The sequence below is a fragment of the Amblyomma mixtum genome, chromosome 5 (assembly GCF_055824585.1).
Source record: "Amblyomma mixtum isolate Tamu chromosome 5, ASM5582458v1, whole genome shotgun sequence".
NCBI classification, from domain to species: domain Eukaryota; kingdom Metazoa; phylum Arthropoda; class Arachnida; order Ixodida; family Ixodidae; genus Amblyomma; species Amblyomma mixtum.
In genome coordinates, this window is record NC_143016.1 from 41621624 (window position 1) to 41642812 (window position 21189).

The 21189-nt window shown below is 42.2% G+C and overlaps 1 protein-coding gene across 2 annotated transcripts in view; it reads left to right on the plus strand.

The window, feature by feature from the left end:
• The window catches only part of jbug (filamin-type immunoglobulin domains fbug), a 183161-nt gene that overhangs the window by 107738 nt on the left and 54234 nt on the right, over window positions 1-21189 (plus strand). For both annotated transcript variants that reach the window (XM_089544168.1, XM_089544169.1), the window contains 15 exons: window positions 2718-2806; window positions 3359-3581; window positions 4212-4765; window positions 5316-5583; window positions 6691-6912; window positions 8747-8914; window positions 9389-9544; window positions 9707-9787; window positions 11886-12026; window positions 13432-13599; window positions 16308-16451; window positions 17749-17832; window positions 18182-18319; window positions 19128-19301; window positions 20075-20224. In XM_089544168.1, coding sequence (XP_089400294.1) covers window positions 2718-2806; window positions 3359-3581; window positions 4212-4765; window positions 5316-5583; window positions 6691-6912; window positions 8747-8914; window positions 9389-9544; window positions 9707-9787; window positions 11886-12026; window positions 13432-13599; window positions 16308-16451; window positions 17749-17832; window positions 18182-18319; window positions 19128-19301; window positions 20075-20224 — 2760 coding nt within the window. The remainder of the gene's footprint in view (window positions 1-2717; window positions 2807-3358; window positions 3582-4211; window positions 4766-5315; window positions 5584-6690; window positions 6913-8746; window positions 8915-9388; window positions 9545-9706; window positions 9788-11885; window positions 12027-13431; window positions 13600-16307; window positions 16452-17748; window positions 17833-18181; window positions 18320-19127; window positions 19302-20074; window positions 20225-21189) is intronic.

Consider the following 21189-nt stretch of genomic DNA (forward strand, 5'->3'; position numbering starts at 1 on the left):
GATTTGACCTCTAACGGGAGGTGTGCCTCATGTGGCTATGACGTTATGCCATGGGACTCGGCGACGCCACTGCTGCGCGCTTGGCAGTCACATCCGCTGCTGGGCCGACCGCGTGATGCATCACGTGATTTGCTTTCGCTAATATAATTGCAGTGCTTGCTGACAGAGCTTTCACTCTGTATATCCGTGCTCAGCTGAGTTGAGCCACAGCCACTTTTTTATTTTTCCAATTTAGAACTTACTGCAGTCATTGTAGGCCAAGCACGAGGGCAATACAGATCAAAAGAAATATGCAGTCAGTGTTACCGTGAGCAAGCAACAAAATGCATAAAATGAACGGAAACACATGATATAGCAAAAAGAAGAGAAAAAAGAAATGTGCAAACAGGACAGAGGAAAATTCATTCAACATGGGGCTTTTCATACACATATTTCAAAAAAAAGATTTTCATTATCAGTGGAAAAGACATCTAATGGAAGTGCATTTCACTGGGAGATGGTAGCGTGCAAAAAACGAGTTTTTAAAACTGTTAATACGGGCAAAGTATAGTTTCTGTTTGTGAAGTTAGGAGCACAGAGTTTGATGATCTACGCGTGGGTGAATGAACAGTCGTGATATTAGTTGGCGATTGTAAAGCAGAAATGGAAACTGCAGTCTGGCAAGCATTTTTCTACTTTCTTATGACAAAATGTTGTTTGCAGCCCCGGAAGGCGATGATGAATGTAATCTGGGATATGAATTGAATATAACCCCAGGTAAAATTTGCTGCTGGTTTTCTACTGGGATCCTACTGTTTCCAGTACTACCAGTTTGTTAGCACATTCCCAGCAGCTACTGGAACCCGCACCTGACGGAACCAGTAGGCGTTGGAGCCATTAGCTTCCATATAGCACCAAACATTACATTTAATTCTGTTTAGATATATCATTCGTATAATATATATATGAGGACAGGGTTAATTGGAGAGACATGGGAGAGGCCTTTGCCCTGCAGTGGGTGTAGTCAGGCTGCTGCTGCTGCTGATGATGATAATAATATAGCCTTTAATTTTTGAACCTTTCTGAAACATTAAAAACAAATGTTAAAGCAAGCTCCTAAACATTGAGCATGCTCAAGAAAAACAGCAAAAAAAATTGGCTGGGGCTTAGCTCGGTTAAGCCTGGATAACAGAAGTGAAAAGCTTTGGCGATGCCATGGCTTAGCTTATGGTTTCCTCTGCGTAGCTTCTTGAGCCCTACGTCTCGCATTTATTCGCTGGTTCTCGGCCAATTTCCATGCCACCACTTCAGCATCGTCTTCCATGGCCGCCTGCGCACCTCTCAGAGCTCTCCTACATATATACCGACAGAGTCACAGCAGCTCCAACCACAGCCGCGCATGCGCAGAAGCGCGCAGCAGCAGCTAAAGGTCAACCAGCAGAGCGACGGCGGCATGCGCCTCTCCTGTGATGTCACGCGGTTGTTGCAGAGTCGTGGCAGCGGCAGCGGTGGCTCCGACCACCTGCGCCTCTCCTGTGATGTCATGTAGTTCGCGCATGCGCACCTGTGGCTTTTCCTGACGATAGGGCCCACGCTAGCCTCGGTGTTGACTAGCCTAGTGAAGCTTTTCGCTTCAAAACACTCAAAACCTACGGTAAATTGGTAAACTCGTCCTACAGGACCATGCAACTCTGCCCATAGTAGGACGCAAGTACAGCTTTAAGCCCCCACTTGAAAAGCAGGAAATAGATTGACACTAAAGCACTATAAAATACATACAACTTGCATGTTTAACTCATACTCACATTCTAATACCATATGGGCTCAAGCTTATATATCCCCCCATAATGGGTGTCCCACAGGTTTTAGTGAGGAATGGTTGATAAGCAAAGCTTTCTCATCAAATTTTGGCACTATTTATCTAATTTCTAGCGCTCACAGTCGAATATATTTAGCTGCAAGATTCTGTTGGCTGAAGGATATTGTTGCCATGCAAACAAAGGAAAAAGCTCTCTGAACACAACAGCAAAAAGCCCTTACGCTAGAAACAATGCAAACCAGCAGAAAACCAGTAAGGACCCTGTTGGAACCAGTACAAACCAGTTTGTTCCCATTAACAAATTTTCACCTGGGACATTCAAGTGGCCAGTGATGGTAACACCTAGGTATTTATATTCACTGACCTGGTCTATTGAACATTCTTTGATATTGTACAAAAATTGAAATGGAATTTTGTTGTTAGTCACAGGAAGGACTGATTTTTCTCTGTTTAATTCCATAGACTGAAGGTTGCACCATTGATGGACAGTTTTAAGGTTATTATTCAAAGAAACATCGACACAACAAATGGTGTTGAGTAGAACACAGTCATCAGCAAACAGTCTTATACTGATGGATGTGATGTCAACTGAGGCAACAATGTCGTTAATGTATACCAAAAACAAAAATGGACCAAGGTCACTTCCCCAGGAGACCCCTGAGCCAATAGGTACAATTCCAGATGGGCAGCCGTTGACGTGGACTAACTGTTTTCTGTAAGAAAGGCAGGCTTGAATCCATTTCACAATCTGTAAGGGAATATTAATGTTCTGAAGTTTTAAGATTAGTTTGCTGTGGGACACAGGATCAAATGCCTTACTGAAATCATGTACCTTGTCTATGAGATGCTTCCAGGTGTTTTCAATATCAGATGTTTCCAGTATGTTTCCAACATAAGATGTTTCCAATATTTTTCCTAGGTGAATGGAAAATTGATGTCACTTACTCGGGGGAGCACATCCAAGGCAGCCCATTTACATGCTACGTCTATGATCCAACACAAGTAACAGTGAGTGGTCTGGATGGCACTTATAATTTGGCATTCAACTCCTCGTTGTGCTTAGCAGACAGGTGCATTGTGCATGATTTTGGTTAGCCTGCATGGTCTATCTTGAATTTGACTACATTTTTTTTGCTAATTAGTAAAAATTTTTCCTCCATGTGCTGAAACTGAAGAAACATCATTGGAATCTGTGTCGTGTAATGTGTGATGGCATATTCATTTATGTATGCAAGCTAGCCATAAAGGATTTCTTTATACAGGCAAGGAATGATTGCTGATCTCAGTTGAGCAGTTGCAAAGAAATTAGTCATTCATTTTTCTTCTGCCATTTTCTGCATGAGGCGCTAGACCTGTGATGCTTGCGTTGTGCCTTTCTGAACGTCAGTGTAACAGTTCAGCTGACAACAGATTATTTATTCTGCCACTGCCCCTATGCCGCTGTGGTATCTGCCTCTATATATGCTGCTGTGGTTTGTGTGTACTGAAATGGCTGAAAACTGTGCTCTCCTAAGCCTGGCTTGATCGTGCAGATGCATTCGTTTTGCCGTGCACACGCAGGTGAACGGTCCAAGTGCCGTGCAAGTGGGCAAGGAGGTGGTCTTCGAGTGTGATGCAAGTCGAGCTGGCTGGGGCAAAGTTCAACTGGATGTACAAATTGATGGTCACAATGTGCCTGTCAGCATAGATGAGCGTGGCGATGGCATCTATGTGGTCTCATTCTTGCCTTCAAGGGAAGGCCACTACAAGATTTTTGCCACATTCAATAATGTTGATGTGCATGGTGAGTATTATGTACAGCCTCACTGCCTGCCTTCACATACAAATACCTAAACACATCAGCTTAGTTGAAAACAACTTTGTAGCTGGGAGAAAATAAAGATAGTAAGAAATTAGAAAAGGAATGCCTCGACTCCGCCAAACTTATTTCTCATATGTGTTAATAAAATTGTCTTTCAAAAATGGTCGCAAGGTTTTGTAGCTTGCAATATCTCTGGAATATAGTGCATTCAAAATTTGCCTTGTGGTCTGAAGATGCAGATGTGTATGCATGGCATTAATGCAATTTCTGGATTATGCCTTTAAGTCCAGTACCCATGTAGTACAGTGAACAGAAATAAGATGACTCTGCCACAATTTACGAAGTCTCCTTTTATTTTCATCAGTCATTGGCCTCTTGATTGTGCAGTGAGTATAATCTTTCATGCATCATAGTTTTCTTCATTTCTGTGGTCTTTTTGTCTCTGCTGCTTCCTTTTAGGCAGATTTCATGCATGGTCAGCTTTTACTAGTGTGCAGCAGAAGCTGCACTTGTGTCACACTGCAACTGCTGCCTTTTGGTGATCAAACTAAGACTGATAAGTGCCACTTCAATCCTGTTGAGGCTGATTTGTCGACTGCAATTTTTTCATAGGTTCTCCCTTCACAATAATCTCCACTGCTGAAGAGCCGGACTCTCCAAGCTCACTCAGTGAAGCCTTCTTCATGCGTACATTAACACCAAGTGTAGACAGAGTGTCTAGCTCAGCATCATCTTTCTTCCCTTCCTCCTTGGCCTCGTCCCGAGTCACATCACCCACAAAGACTGACCCTGATGGCCGTGTGTCGCGGAATGCACTTGAGTTCCTTCAGTCTCGTACTGAGACCACAACAACCACACGACAGGAGTCGAGCATCACACATGCAACAAGAGCCAATGTGGAAAGTGTGGTGAGCAGAGTGGTTTCATCGCCACCTGAACGACCCTCGTCAAGGCACACAAGCAAGGCACCACCACCTCCTACACCAAGAAAGCCAGCACCGGCTGTCCCATCACCATCAGTTCGAAACCAAAGCCGAGCATTGTCCGAAGAGAGGAATGGGAATAGGGAAGAACATTTTGCAAGTTCAAGGACTTCCACAACCCTGGAGAGGCGCAAGAGTCCAGAAATGAGGCAAATGACTCCGCCTGTTGTAGCCCAGCGTCAGGTATGGCAAAAGACTTCCACTCACTGCTTGACTCTGACAGGAATTACGTAGAAGCTGCGGGAGCAAAATGTGAGGCTGCTTCACAGTGTAATACCATAACTTCGAGCCAGTAGGCAAGAAGTAGTTCCTTGTTTTTTTGCGAGTGTTTCGGGCACAGTTCATGTGCTTTGTGAGCACTATAACTGCCATGTTGTGGACGACGAGTGTGGGATACAGTAGGTGTAGCTCTGGAAGATGTGAAAGGAAATATAATGTCAGATAATAGTTTTGCCACTGTGAGCAGATGGTTTTCTGCATAACCATTTGTTTGTTTTATTCCCACGCTTTCCTGTTTTCTGTCTGTTTTTCTTGGTCAGAGCTTTCAGTTGCTGCATCAATGCATATAAACTTTTTGAGTTTGTAGGTTTTTGCTAGCGCTGCATTTTTATTCCAGTTCAGGTACCACTACGATTGAACAATACTAACAAAAACTTGGCATCCACATTTTCTCTTTCTCTTATATATCCATTAGATGTCTTCCCACATTTACCGTGTGTTCGTTCTCTTTCAGATAACGAAAGAAGAGCACCAAGTAGACAGCCGACAAGAGACGCATCATCAGGTGGAGCAGCTGCGGGCGCGGGTGAGCGAGGCTAGCAGTGAAGTGAAGGGAGCGAGACAGGCAGGGCCTCCTCCAATTGCACCTCGAGGAGGTGGCGACATAACGCAGGTGAAGATTTCCGGCGAAGCGCTGAAACTTGTGCCTGTCAAGCAGCCTGCGACATTCCGAATCAGCGCTCCCGACTTTGACCGAGACGACTTTCAGGTGACAGTCACTGGTAGGTGAGCTCAGTACATTAGTTGAATGAGGCAGACCCAGTCAAGAAAGAAACTGAATAGCATTTGAAGTTAAGAAAACTCAGTTAATCAATTCACCGCAGTATTTAGCATGGCTACTTGAAACATTCCTTGTGTGGCATATGATCGGGGAACAATGGTGAGGTAAATTTTTGGGAGTGGTACTGTGGCTTCTGATGAATAAACAAAATGTTGTGCTCACGTCTATGTATTGCACCTACAGTGGAGACAGCATTTTTAAGCTAACAGCAGAAACATGAAGATGGCATTCAGGCCACTATATGCTGATAAGTCTCATGTGTTTAGCACTTATCTCACTGAACTGTTTTTTTTTTGTGTGCTAACCAGCTAATGCCCCTGTTACGCAGGAAGTTGCTGCTCTGCTTAATTGAATAGCTGTTGAAGTGAACAACATTTGAATGCATTTATTTACTCGGTACTTTTAGTTATAGGACCATTTTGGGTGCAACCTATTCGTGAGCAAAACTATATATTTATCTTGGTATTGACTTTGCAAACCATCTTCATATCTTAGCCTCATGTATTGCCCAACAATTATTAAAGCTCAATATATCAGTTGCTGTCAGAGCTTTGCACTGCCCTTCTGGTGTTGCTGCCAAAGTGAACTGGCCTTGAAGACACCAGTTTAACAAGAATAAAAGAATATTGTGTACTTAATTATTTGGAGTTGCGATGAGTGACGACAGTGCACCGAACTCATGCCAGCATTTATAATTGATTATTCAAAGCACCAAAAAGCTCCCACCTTTGCTCTGGTGGTATAGTCATCAGCCTTTGCTTCAGCTGCACTTCAAAAAGTGTTATTTCTGGCCATGCTACATACAGCAGTGCAATGTGAGAAAGGTTAGCTCACCTGTTCCTCTGACAGTTGTTCGTTTTTCATGTGCATCTGGAACAGTCAATGCACAACAGCATTGAAAGTGTGCTTATACTAAGAGGGTTGCAAAATCTATATTCGGAGATGCTTTGCTTTGACTGCTGTGCCCCTTAATTCACAATCATTGTTACTGAATGTATTGCAAGTGACCACCAAGAATTGTCATTTCCATGGCCTTTCCTTCGTCCAGCTCCTTCAGGACGGGAGTTCCCCGTGCACATGGATGTGCCACATCCAGGAGAGGTAGACGTCGAGTTCATCACCTCCGAAGTGGGCGAACACATCATTGAAGTGAAGCTCCAGGGCCGCCCCCTGCCAGGCAGCCCCTTTCACAGCCACGCTTTTGATGCTACCAAGATTAAAGTGGGAGATGTGCCTAATGGAACTGTTGGACAGCCTGTTGAGTTCGAGAGTAAGTCCCCTGCAGTCTCTCAGCAAAAGGGTTTCACGAGTATTATTGTCGAGTCCAATGCAGGTCGGAAGCCTGCCATGAATTTGGTCATTGGTGTGGTGCCCACCAGTTACTCAAGTCAAGCACCAGTCATCTTTGTACTATTCCTCATTGTTCTGCCTAATTCTTTGCACCTTGCCTCGTTATCTACTCTGTTAATCTGACAGGTCACCTGTTAATAGTGCATTGCATGTCTCACCCAAGTTTGCTTCTTGCTTTTAGTATAAGCCGGATTGTGATCAAATATAGCTTCAAAATGAAGTATACAGTTAAAGAGTTATATGCCAGAGAAATATTAAAATATATTGAAGCAAGTAGTAGTGCAGAGTTGGTGTTAGATTTTTTTAATCGAATCATTTAAGGTAAAAACGTCGAATAGGAATGCATTTCAGTTTTTCATCGTTTTGCCATAGAGGTAACTATACTTAAATTTGCTAGTTTGCGCATGTAGAGCAGCTAACAAAATAAATGATTTCTTTCATGCTTTCATGAGCGTTTTAAAATGTCCGGTATAATCAGTTAAATTTGATCTGATGGAGCATTGTGTAATGTGCAAGGCCATTTTTAGCACAAACTGTTGGCTTAGTTGGTTTTGCATGATGGTGAAACAATGCAATGGCACATGATCATGGAAGTGTCAAGTTGGCACTGTGTCGTGTCCTTTCATCTATGTCCGTGTGCCATTGTGCTGTTTTACCATCATTAGGGCATTTATCTTCCTTCAATGTTTCTGTGTGTTATCTTTCTGCAGAATTTGTTTTCCTGTGTCAGTAGAGCAGTCAGCATTATCTATTTATACACTGTAGCTCAAACACAGAGGTGGAGGTGCAAGTGTGCTTTCTCTCAATGTGTCTTAATGTATGTCACGCCCTTTCTGTATTACGTACATGCTGCATTGTGTATCATCCTTCAAGGCATCTATTTGTGCCTGCCTCATCTCTTGTTCATTAAGGAGACACTTAGATTTCAAATCTCGAATAATGGACAAAGAAATCTGTTTTTTTTTTTAATCATTGCATCCACACGTATGCCTCATTTGCTATGCTGTCTCGAAGTTTCATTGCTGAAAGGCATTGAAAGTACTCTGAAAAAATTTTCAGGAACCACAATCTCAGTGCATATTGGACAAACACTAAAAAATCCATATTTCTTTCCATTCTGGTTTACTGACTAGATGTTGACCTTGTGGAGCAGATTTTTTCACGACTGTTTTGTCTATTTTGACCCTATGCAATGACAATTTAGTTCTTCATTTTGATAGATTGTAGACTTTCGGTGTGACATCTTATTTACAGTTAAGACATATCTATACCAACTGCTTTGTAAAAATGAAAACAAAAAATTTGTGTTGTGGGAAAAAAAAAATCTTAACATTGTCATCAAACATAGTATGCATTCAGAAATGCAGTGAATGTTGAACCGGTCATTTAGCACATTTTGTAGAGTCTGCAGGCTTTCCACAAGGTGTAGAAGAGAATTGTAGAAAAAAAAGTTCTTCAGTTATAAAGCTGAAATTTAGTGCACTTTAGTTTGAAAGCATTACTTGCATACAAGCACTTTTTCCTCAAAATCTATCTGAAAATAAGAAAGTTGATGTTGAAAGCCCCTTCTCTCTTTAAAGGAGCTCAGGAAGGGGCTCCAATAAAGTTACGATGTGCCTGGGGTGTTAAAGGCGTCCTGTTAAAGGGTATATATTACAAAGAAATGTACCTATTTTTTATAATATATACCACAGCTTACATAATCAAGTGGCTGATCTCATTCAACAAGCTGATTCTATGTCTTGTATTGGCAGTTGATGGAGCTGAAGCTGGATCGGGTAACCTGGAGATCATGGTGAATGGTGACCACGTTACAAGCCATGTTAAACCTTTGGGCGGCCATCGTTTCCTTGCCTCATTTGTTCCCCGAACAGCCACAGTGCACACTGTCGAGATGAAATTCAATGGTGAAAAAGTCCCCGGTAATTGCTTTTTTTCCCCCTAGAATTTCATTATCGCATGCTCATGTGTTTCTTTCAGTCACAATTGCTTCTTGGTATTTACTTATTTCCAGGTATGAGACTGCATATTCTTTTAAAACAAGGTTATATGGGATTGACAGATTTAGTACAGTATCTGTGTGAGGAGTCATTACGCATTTTTACATTCGATCAGCGACCAGGAGAGTACCTGAACTCCTCAGACTGGTGTATGGTGAAATTCTTGAGCAGAGGAAGCTAAATTTCCCTTGTGCAGCTCTTATCTGCATTCCACTTAGAATTGTTCTGTAAACCAACCGGGTCTGCTATTACAGTCCTATTTAGCCATCTTCCATGGGGAAACAAGTTTTCTTTCTACTAACTTTTTAACATCAATGATTAATTAGGAGCTTTCAGTTTAGTTGAAGCTCAATTTCAGGACGTTTGCGGCTTTTTTTTTTTTCTTGACATGGGCAGGTTCTCCGTGGAAATGTGAGGTTCGGGAGGTGCCCAAACGGGGACCTGTGTCTGCCAGAGGTCAAAGCCTGCAGACATTTAGCTGTGGCAAGACAACGAGCTTTGAGGTGCATGCACCAGGCTGCAACAAAGACGACATCAAGGTCAACATCAAAGGTTGGTTTGAGCAATACTTGCTTGCACTGACGGGCATGAGCGTAAAAATCAAGCGTGCCCTTACACAAGTGTAATGTTGGAAAAACCAAGAGTGAAACGCCTGTATTCTTGCGAACACCATTAGCCACAGCTTTACATGTGCGCTGTTCATTTCCTGTCTAGGCCCTGGAAAATCAAGAATCCAGCCCATTATTTTAGAGCGTCCAGACTGCCACCTTGTGGAGTTCACAGCTTTGGAAGCTGGTAAGCCCAACACTGCTGACACGCATTTGTTTCTTGTGGTTGGGCTTCTGTAGCACCTCCCAAGGATGAAATGTTTAGAGGTGCCATCGGGAATTTAGCAAATGTGAAGTGGATTTCGGAGCAAAACACAAGCTTTGTCCAGCTTCAGAAGCATCAAAGCTGTGCTAAGCAAGTCCCAGACTGGCAAGAGCTCACAAGTGGGGAGTGCAACCATGCTGTTTTTTTTTAGCTATGAAGTAATTACATTAGCACTGTTCAAAGTAGCATGCCCGTTTGGCAATGGCAACTAAGGTTTGCACAGAGGGAGATGTTGCTAAATCTCTCCAGACAGGTCATGCAGACAAGTCATGTCTATGTAAACGGCATTTCAAGTACAGCTCATAATGTAAGTTGTATTCAGTATACTGATGACACAAGTTTTTTTTCCTTAGGGGCTCCTCTGCCAGAGAACTAATTAATAGAGGGAATCCGATCCTTTGTGCTCTGCGCAAATGGTTTGGTAGTTAACTGCAGCAAGACTAAGGCTCTTTTTTTGGCCTCTTAGCCTGGATATTATTGTAAGACATGAACTAAAGCTAGAAAACAATGTTGTTGAAATTTTGGACAGGTTTAAATCGCTAGGCGTCATTTTCGACTCTCTCATGATATGGTCTGAACATGTAATGCACAATAAAAGCAAGCTTTTGAAATCTGTAGGCTTCCTCTCTAGATGTCACAGTGAGTTCTCCCCAAAGCATAAGCTTACAATTTATTACACATTATTTGCATTATTTCAATCATACATAAATTAATGACACCTTGTTTGGGGCACTACATGTAAAACAAACCTAAAAATTTATGACTTATTACTAACTAATGACAAACTACTAATTAATTGTTAATCACTAAATACTAATTAACTGCTACTTAATGGTACTTAAGCTTCGCCTTTAGGAGTGTTGTAGCTACAACACTGCCAGGGAGTCCAGGGACCACTACCACCCTTTCAGCTGATGCCTTGGCCTTTGACACTAGATTTTTGAGGAAAGGAAATGGCTGGTACAGTAATTATCTGTCATCTGGGTGGACACCTGAATGGCATGCACAGGAAGGGAGAAAGTGGTAGTGCAAGAAGAAAGAGAGAGGGGGGGGTAATGAAGAAAATGAAAATTGTATTTGAGGAAAGGAAATTATGCAGTAACTGTCTCACATATCTGGGTGGACACCTGTCAGCCTTCTGTCCACAACAATGAGGCATTAAAGGCTTTCCCCTTGATATAATACTTGCCCCCCAAAAAGAAGGCAATTAGACATATTGCTGGCACAGGCTACACTGCTCATATGGGAAGTTTATTTTCCCAGTATAAGATCTTTCGCGTGCATACCATGTTTGAGTATCCCTTACTGCATTGCCTTAGGTTGTGGCCACGATGTGTATCCGACTTTCTGAGGATTCTTGCTAGACCTAAGCTTAAAAAAAATGCTTGTTTGCCAGAAGCAAACAAGAATGGGACGTTCCTTGAAGGAGGACATCATATGGCAACCAGTACCTTTGGTTCATTTTACCATACAAGTTAAATCATCATTATGTAAACAACCCATTCATTTTTACAGCACCCATGAAGGACTTTAAATTGTATTTCTTTCATGCAGCTCCATCGTTCTTTTCCTTGCCTAGGGGGGCATTATCTTGAGCACTTAACTTCTTAAGGTCAAGCTGCACATTGTTGCATACTGTTCAACGATCTTTGGTGGTTTACTGCCATTCTTTTTATTTTATTCATTTAATGAACGAAAATTTCGCTGTTTTGTACTGTGCCATGACGTGCTTCATGTATATGTTTGCCTGTGAGCCTGCACATGCTCTGTTGCTCTGCCTTTTAATTTTTATTTACTTGCCCAACTGGGCCTCAGGCACCTTTCAAGCTACCCTGGTAGTTTTTCGTCCGAGGCCCATTTCCTTTATTTCACTGGAAAATGTAAGCGTTCAATTCATGCATCTTCTGTAAGTAATAAGATAGATCGGCATTTTATTTTTTTGGTGCTGGTGACTGTTGTAATGGCTATTTTCTACACTGCTATAAAAGCTCATGACATTCTCTTTTGATATGCTTTTCAGGCACTTACCAAATAGAAGTTATGGCTGGAGGGCAGAAGGTTCCCGGTAGCCCTTTTGTGTCAAAGGCTTATGATGCTTCATGCATCACTCTCAGTGATGTGCCACAGTCCTGTATTGTTGGCCAAACATCTCAGTTCCAAGGTAAGTGACTACCCTTTGTGGACAGGCTGATGATAGGTTCTAATGCTTCTACTTACGTTACCTCAGCGTGGGCTTGTTCGTGCTAAAATTTTGCACAGAGGCTGCATTTTGCTGTGGGTTTTGTTTTGTATGTTGTTAGGAGGTGTCTTAACTGATTTGGGCAGAATGAATCAGATATGGGCATTATCGGTGGCAGTAATGAGTCGCATAGTCACAATGAGTCACATATTTTTTTTCACTGAGAATAATATGGTAGTCTCCGTTTGTCTGGGATCAAAACCCGCTCTGCCATGAGTACTACTTCGCCTCCACAGCAGGAGTTTTGCCCCAGAATGTCGGATGGTATGGTCGTTCCTGCTACTTTGAATTTTCATTTTCCAGTCCAACATTGCTGCAGTGCTGCAGGGGATGTGCACCTCCAGTTCATGTGACCACAGCTAAACATAGCAATAAATAAAAAGTCACGGCTTATTTGAACCACCTCTGTGCAGAATATGGGACAGCCTAGTGGCTTAGCAAGGCAAAGCATTAATCTGTCTCTGAGCAACACAACAGCTCGTGTAAAGGCATTAATACCCGGCTCAAGCAATCACTAATATGCGCTGACTGACTGTCTTTTGCTTAACAGCTTCTATAGGCCTTGCTGAAAGTAGCGTAAATAATTTATTTAATCATGTTTTTTTAACTGGTGCACATTTTCTTCAGCGTTAGTGACACTGTGTTATTGTCAATAATCTAACATGCGAAGGGCTGCCGTTGCATCTGCTCATCACCTGCCCTGCTCTTGGTGCACAAGTTCTTTTGCTGGTGGTGAACTGACACAAGCCATACTGTTCTTGAAAATCTGTGCTATTTATATCTGACTAACTTTTATAAAAATGAAATTATAGAAAAAAAAAAGTTACTTCCTGTTAAGAACGGTTGTCCAACACTTGTATTAGGTACGTTTGAAAAATTATTAACCTGTCTCTCACGAGCATTTTGGCTTCCTTTCTGCCATAGATGCATCAGCATGCTCTGATTTACATTTTATATTCGACTCAGTGCAAGCTGCTTCACTAAATGGTGCGTAGACTAGCCACAATATGAATTTAGAGGGCAGTTGGCCTTTATGCATTCGTCCTTCTTGACAAAAAGTAAATGCAGGTGCCTGAAGTCTAAAACCCAATATTAGCAAGGCACAAGGAATTTCAACAGGAATATATAAAAAGAAAATGAGCCAGCAACATGTGACATGCAACTGAATGTGCTACAGTAGATATGTAATAAATCTTATCAAGATGTGCTCTGGTGGGTTGCCTGGTTAGACAGCCTAATACACATTTTTTTTTTTTGCCTTTTTGCACAAGCTAATGTTGTCTCTCGGAGCAGGTTGTACATAGGAGATTACTTAACTTCTGTGCAGTGGATGCATCGAGAGCTGGCGAGGGGCAGCTGGAGATATCCGTGAACAGCGGCGAGGTACCCAACCAAGTGCAAGTGCTCAACAGTGGTCGGTGCCTGGTCAGCTTCAAGCCACTGCGGGCTGTGCCTCACATGGTCAGCATCATGTTCAATGGGGAGAATGTGCCAGGTATGCACCACACTAAGTTTGAGTTCTCCATCGGAGCAGGCTTGGAGTGCGGCTGGAAGGCACTTTGAAGATAATAATAATAATAATAATAATAATAATAATAATAATAATAATAATAATAATAATAATAATAATAATAATAATGAAGCGGGGGAACAAAACAAAATGACCTGATGGTCTTCTCTATATGTACAGTTGGCGACCGGAAATTCAGACGCCTGATTTTTGGGACTTGCTTGATTATTCAGACTTTTTCGTGGCACCGTGACATGGCCCATAGAGGCAATGTATAGAGCTCCTGAAATTTAGGACACACTGCAACTGACTGCTCGATTTTTAGGACCTCGTTCGCACTCACCGCCAGTACCCAAGCCGCCATATAATGTGTGCACTGGAACTTCATTAATTCAAACTGCAGGAGAGATCGAAAACTTCATCAAATAAAACGAAATTCAAGCTTAAAGGGAGCCCCTTAAATTGCGATGCTGAAATTCTGTACAAGGCGGCACATTGTGCCTGCGTGGTTTCAAATTCGTACTGTTCTCAAACGTTCAAGGAGAGGGCTGAGTCGGGCTGGTTGGTTCATGTTGAATGGTACGGCAAAACAGCGCTGACGGACGGGACGGAAGAAGAGACAGCGCATGTGTTTGTCTCTTCTTCCGTCCCGTCCGTCAGCGCTGTTTTGCCGTACCATTCTCAAATATCTTCTTTCGCCGCAAAAACTTGAACAGTAGTCAGAGTTCGCTCAACTCATCTGTGCCGAATCTTTCATCCCACATACGGGAAGAGGTAGCAGCGAAGTGTGTGAGAGGCGTATGGCTTCATGGAGACGGCAGGCTCAGAAGGAAATGGTGGTGCCTTTCAAAGCAAGGCAGCGCACCCACGGCAAACGCACCGCAACTCTGACTTTTCTATCGTAAAACCGTAAACAGCTGGCGTTTCGATAGCAGGCAAGGCACCTCTCCTTATACACAAGCCACCACAGAGTGCATATCGCCAGATACGATGCCGATTTTGACTTTAGTCGCTGGCCTAATGATGAAGGCCAACGCTGATGGAGCGCTTGCTTTGGCCATTTCTCGGTTCTTATTGTTTCGCCACCTTCGCGTTCTCGTTCTGGGCCTATCGTACTGTGGGCGCAGCACAGCTCCCACAGTGGCGTGTTCACTTTCCCGTCTAGACTTTGTCTCAGCTCGTGAATTCATCGGCGACATGCAAGTGCAGCACAGCCAGGATGAGCTCGTGAAAACGGTGGCCGCCTGTCGTCAGTGCATATGACATGCAGCGAAATATAGTCATGAGGAGCTTCAGAATGTGTGTAATACAACTGACCCCATCCTCCAACATATTCACAATAAGTTCGTGATTTTTTCAGTGAAATTTCATTTTCTGGACAGCCCTATTTTTCAGTCATTTTCATGACCCCTAGTGAGTATGAAAAGTTGGTTGCCAACTGTAGCAGGATTGTACTACTAAGCTGTGAACCAAGTTAATGCGATGGACCAACCTTGTGCTTTAGAGTGGTAGTATTTTTGTAACAGATGGTCTAAAGATTCCAGGTGAAAACATCAAACAGACTGCAGTCAAAATTGTGGCATTGCATTTATCCTAGTTAGAATACTTCTGGCTGACCTTGTTTTAGTCAGAAGGGTCCCAGTCTAAGTGATGTCATGTATTTGAACTGGACCCAACCAGAATACGTTCCTGAATGGACTTCCTTTTCAAAAAGTATTTTTCAACTTGTACGTGTCATCTTTAGCGGGGTCAGAAAAAAAGATGACCGCTAGCCTTCAGCTGACTCTCAACAATGAGAACTCAGAAGGGCCGAAAATTTATTTAAATTGTGTGTGACTCCAATTAAGAGAAGCCTTTTAATAACCTCAGTGTTTACTGGACCATAGGATCAATTCAAATAAAGAGGCAGTTAGAAATAAGTGAGTCTGAATTAATTAGATTCCACTGTGTCAAGTGTTAACATCTAATCTATAGGTGTGCTATAGTGCAAATGTAAGTAGCACCTTAACTGTGTGCCTTTTAAAAGGTTATTCAAATATTTGGTTAGTAATTGTGATTAATTCTGTTTTACTGTTCTTGAGCCTGTCCTGTTGTTTCATTTGAATTTTTGAAACTTTGTTTTGCATATTACATTGTTATTATGGTTATAAATGTGATACAAAGGCAACTCATTTTATGTATTATGTTGTTTTAATTGTGTTAAATTGTGTATTCCTGCCTTTATCCCTGATTTGCTTTAATGTGAATGGCCCAGCTGTGCTCACCAAGAATAGCAGGGGCCCCAGGCACCACCAAGCTGCTTGCCTGCAGCTTTTCATCCTAGGTCCTTTCAATCCTTTTGTTTTAAGTTCAGCTCCAGACAAGACAGGTCTCTTGTTCCAATTGTCTTGTGTTTTTTCTGTTGCTTTTGCTTTTATACCCTCTTTTTTGAACACAGGCAGAGATTCTAGTGCATTTTCTTTTGTTTGTTTTTATTCATTGGTAGTCATGCATGCGCACAAGGTTGCTGTGGTTGAACGCCGGTTATTTTTCCACTTACATTGTTTGTGATTTTGTTCCAGCAGCGAAAAAGTTGTAAGTCTGCACCAAAGGTGTCATTTCTTCATGTCTTCTAGTCTTGTACGACTATTTCATTTGCACATTTATACTTTCTTTGACATGTACCAAGCCCGTATTACTTTCATTTTGTGCAGGCTGTCCAGTGGTGCTCCCAGTGTCTGACACAAACCAGTGCTCTGTGGACCTGAGCTCCTTGGAGCTAGTGCCTGTCAATCGTCCTAGCAGGTTTCATGTTTCAGAGGTGTCAGATGAAGATCAGCTGCGGGTGACCATTGTCTGTGAGTACGCAAACATTTGTGCATTAGATACATGCTAGCTCATTTGGCGCAATTTTATAGGAACAATACCACTATAAACAACCTCATAAAGATGTTTCTTTATTTCAGAGAGCTTTGGGACAGGTCATTTCATGAAAGTTACAATGGTACAAATGGTCTCCTGCTAAAATTTATAGGCGTTAAACCCAGCTGATGAGGAAAGTTAGGTATATTACGTATGTGCTGCAATGCTGCAGTTGATTGTGAGAGCCAGAAATGCATACAGAAACATATCACCAACAACATGGCATCATCACTAATAGTGTACAGGAGTGCACATTAGTGAAAAGTCAAAGATGAACATGCACCTCAGACGCATTGCTATCGCCGCGTGTGTCTGTGCTCGATCTGGCTGACCTCGGACTGTATTCGCCACTGCTCCCGTCGCCCCAGTGCCTTTCAATAAACCCCCATTTTATAATAGTTATGTTATACATTGAACTCCTATTAATTTGAACTTAATCTAAATTCTGGGCTTTATAAACTTATGCTTGGATCTGCTCAACATCAATAGCCTGCACAAATGTTCAGTCCCCTTTGAGTTTAAATTATTGAGGGTGGACAGTAGACCAGATTTAAATCCTTTCCCAGTGATCGCCAAGTGCTCGTTGACTTATGCCAGCTGTGGCCACCATTATCTAGCAAATTTTTAACCTTATCAGAATAGCTGAGTCTGCCATTCTTGGCTGCATTCTCCTCCTCTTGATATCTGCTATTTCACTCCATAAGACCGGTTTTTGCATGGATACCTGTTCTGCGCATTATATCTCCTCCCCAAGTTCCTTGTCCTCAATAAGACAATCAGTGAGGAGCCAATAAGACAGAAATTTTAGATGCTGTGAAAGTTTAGCCATTGGCAAAAACAAAATTTGGCATAATTTCTGCCTTGTGTTTAGCGCATTTTTGCCATGGTGTGCTGACGATTGCCTCTTTTAGTGCAGCTATTTTAGCTGGTCTTGAGGAGGTGCAGCTAGCATAAATTTTGTGCATAATAATGTCAGAAAGCACAATCCTTTTACTTTTGTTTCACCAAATTGTCATTTAAATGAATGAGGTGCTCAAAATTAGTCTTGCGTAATAGTGTGAGAGTACCCTGCCTCAGCTGCACAGTGGTGTGCACGTATGAATCAAATTTTGCTTGTTTACTTATTTGCTTTTGATACAGTAGCAGTAGAGGAACAGGGTGCATTTTTCGTTTGTTAGCTGTACTGTACATGCTGTATGCTTACTTATTTGTATATTTATTCTTTCCACACAGCTCCTCGCGACAAAAAGATTCCTGCTAAAGTAAGCCATAGTTCGAGAGGAGGACTGAATGTCGAGTTTGTCCCAGAGGAAGTAGGTAAGTGGGGAAAGTCTTTGATTCCATCAAATTCGAAACGTTTAACTGTTTTTATTTTTGTGGCTGTTGTTGCTGTCACAAATGTACATATGAAGTGTACCAGTTCAGTGGTTCAGCATGCTTCACAGTGGTTCTGCTATTACTCATGCTTTTGTGATCAGAAGGACTCTCTGTCTGTGAGACTGTTTAAGCCGTACTGAGGCTGTCACCTTTGAGATCGCCTGCGACTCTGGGGCCCCGAAGTATCTCCATAGTTGTTACTGAAACCAAAATAAATCTTGATATCTTTGCACATGAAATGAGGGCCTCATAATTAAACACTGGCATTCTTTTCCATGCTGGCTGGCAGGCCCATACATGGTGCAGGTGGAGCATGCTGGCAAGGTTCTTGCAGGCACACCGGCAACAGTGAAGGCGTACGACGCCCACAAGGTGGACGTGAGTGCTGTGACCCAAGGCATGCTGGGAAAGCCGGTGCAGTTCACAGGTGAGGCACAGGTGCCATGTAGCCACAAGCAGTTACTGTATACAAGAGTGAAGGAGAAACTCTCCATTTGTGCAAGCAGATTAGATTGTTGCACTGTATCAAACAGGCTCTGACATAAGCACTTGCAATGATGGCAGCTGCTGGCATGAAATACAGGTTTCTCTCAATGCACATTGTTGTGGGTAAGACAACATAACAGACAGCCATTCATCTTCCAAAGTGCGTGCATGTGCCCGAAGCTGAAGTGGTAAACATTTTCACCAGCAAAGACATCACAGGTGTGCGTAAGAAAGAGAGTAAGCTTGCTTTTGCATTTCAGCAATCTTCATTTTTCGTTGAGTTTTAGTAACATCACATAATGTTACTTGTTGGCAAGTTTAAGCAGTTTTAATGTATTTTGTGTTTTATTTCTTTTGTATTATGTATTTTAAAAATGTTCTACTTTAACTTGATAGTCAACCACGGCACAACAGGTGACATACCACTGAAAATGTTTGTACATGGTTGGTCAATAGTTCCCAGGCCACAGGGTCTGCTTTTCAGCGGCATATCTTGCCACTTATGATAGCAACAGAGATATTAAGCTTCTAAGAAGTGAGAATGGTAGTTCTTCTCTCCTCTATAGAGATTTTTGGTTTCGGTGGTGTCGTAACTGCCCGTCTATAGCGCTCTAAAGCAGACCCTATGGCCTGGGAACTTTTGACTGACCCTGTACCTATCTGCACATCCTTTAGGAGGCAGCAGCCCTTTGTTTAGAGAACAAGAATTGCTTTGAATGTCAGCTCTTCATGTTCCCCTCTCTTTGCAGTCGACGTGGGGTGTGCCGGTGAAGGCAACCTGGCTATATCGGTGACCTCCCGCAACCGGGATGTCCCCACGGTTGTTCATCCCATGGGAGGGGCCAAGTTTGCAGTGTCTTTTGTGCCTGGTGATGTGTCCGACCATGTCATCAGCATAAGCTTCAACAAGGAACCAGTGCCAGGTATTGGCATCACCTTGCCGAAAGTCCCACGTGCTGCATACCCTCATTTTTCTCTTGATCTTGTTTTTGCTTTTAGCCTTATTCATATTGTTATATGAAATGGAACAAATTACAATGTGTTGCAGTTTCATGTGCTATTTCTTAAGTTTATTTGGGTTCAGTCTTTTTTTTGTGCACTTCAAGACAGCTGTGGTGTTCAAGTATATAGTTCATTGGTCATTGTTTATTCTAAATCATGTTTTGCATGCAATATTTTAGATTCAGACAAGACAGGATTTCACTTTTTTTAGCTTTGATGACATTATTTTAGCATTTTAGCTTATAAAGCGTCTCATGGTGATAAAATTTAAACTGCTTTAGTTGAGGGGAATTGAGGTTCAAGCTACAAGGACATTGTCTAGCTGAGTGAGGAATATGGGATTTCAGCAGGCTGCAACTATCACTTAAGTCCTGAGACTAAAATTTCCATAACTGGAGTGAGCCAGTGTGTCATAGGGTGGTCCAGTTATCATTGCCATCAGCTGGATTTGTAACTATAGGTGTCAAGGACATATTATTCCTACTCTTTTCAAGGCCACGAGGACAAATCAACTCACACAAGATGTGTGTATGCTTGGACTTTAGTGACAGGCACATGGGCCTGGTAATTTGACGAGATATGGTATCGTGCAAACTTTTTGTGCAAAAAAATGTAGCTTTGTTGCAATAATAAATATGTTTACATGGTGAACATTCTGAAATTCGGTGATATGGAAATGATTGTGCTCGTGCAGGAAGCCCCTTCAAGGTGAAAGTGCATGATGGTGGGAAGATTACAGCCATGGACATCTCCTCACTGGCAGCCGCTTCAGTGAACAAAGTTGTTGGCTTTGTTGTCCAGAACGCTGCAGGCCGGGAACAAGACCTGACAGTCAGAGTTGAAGGTAATTTTATTCATTGGTTTTGCAGTCCGTAGCTGTTATACTCTTTCACCAAAGTGTTACCAAGTTACCAAGTGTTACCAAGTGGAAGTTACCAAAGTCTGCTGGTCCAGTGCTCTTTTGCTTACAGACTAGGAACATCAGAGAAATCCACATTATCTGCACAAGTTGCTGGCTATCACACATGTCGACCTTGTTTTTATAGGGCATACAAGTGAAGGGAAAAATAGGTGCTCGTTATGGCATGCATGACTGAAGCCAACAGCCACTGAAACCAGGGCGCATAGGGCGTGTTTTTTATTTTCTGATAGTATAGATATAGTCTGATAGTATAGTATAGATGTAGAGTATAGATATAGTCCGATATTTTAAAATATTGGCCTTTGCTTTGCTTGTCTGCAGTGCATACATCTGAAGCATTGCCTCTCAAATAGACACCTTTAGCATACTATGCACCATGTTACCATTGCCGGAGTACCGGTAACCATAGAGTCTAGAGTCTTCTTAAATTATACTTAGAGGTAAAACTGGCGTCACCAACTATGAGAGTTTCTTAAAAGGGCACTTGATCCACCATGAGAATGCAGGGTAGACGAGGTTTCTTAATCGGCTTAGCTAGTGTTAGCCATAAAACATAATGATGACTACGGAAATATTGCAAGAAAACGTTGTTTTGCAATATAAATGTCCTATAATAAAATCTGCTAGCCGTATATTTCAATAAATGAGCACAAAAGCAGACAAATAGTGCTGAATTTGCCCACGTGAGAGAGGGCTTTCTTCTTGTCATCATATAGACACACTTTTTAAAGCAAATATTTTTTTTTTAAATTGTTAGCACTTAAAATAGAACAGTTTTGAAGCTTCTGTCTTGGCACTGTAAAAGATAGAAATATTTTTTGGTGTGGCCTGCTATTGCGAGCTCTCGTCCCATGCTCGGGCCTTAAGAAACTTGCCGGAACCCTGAA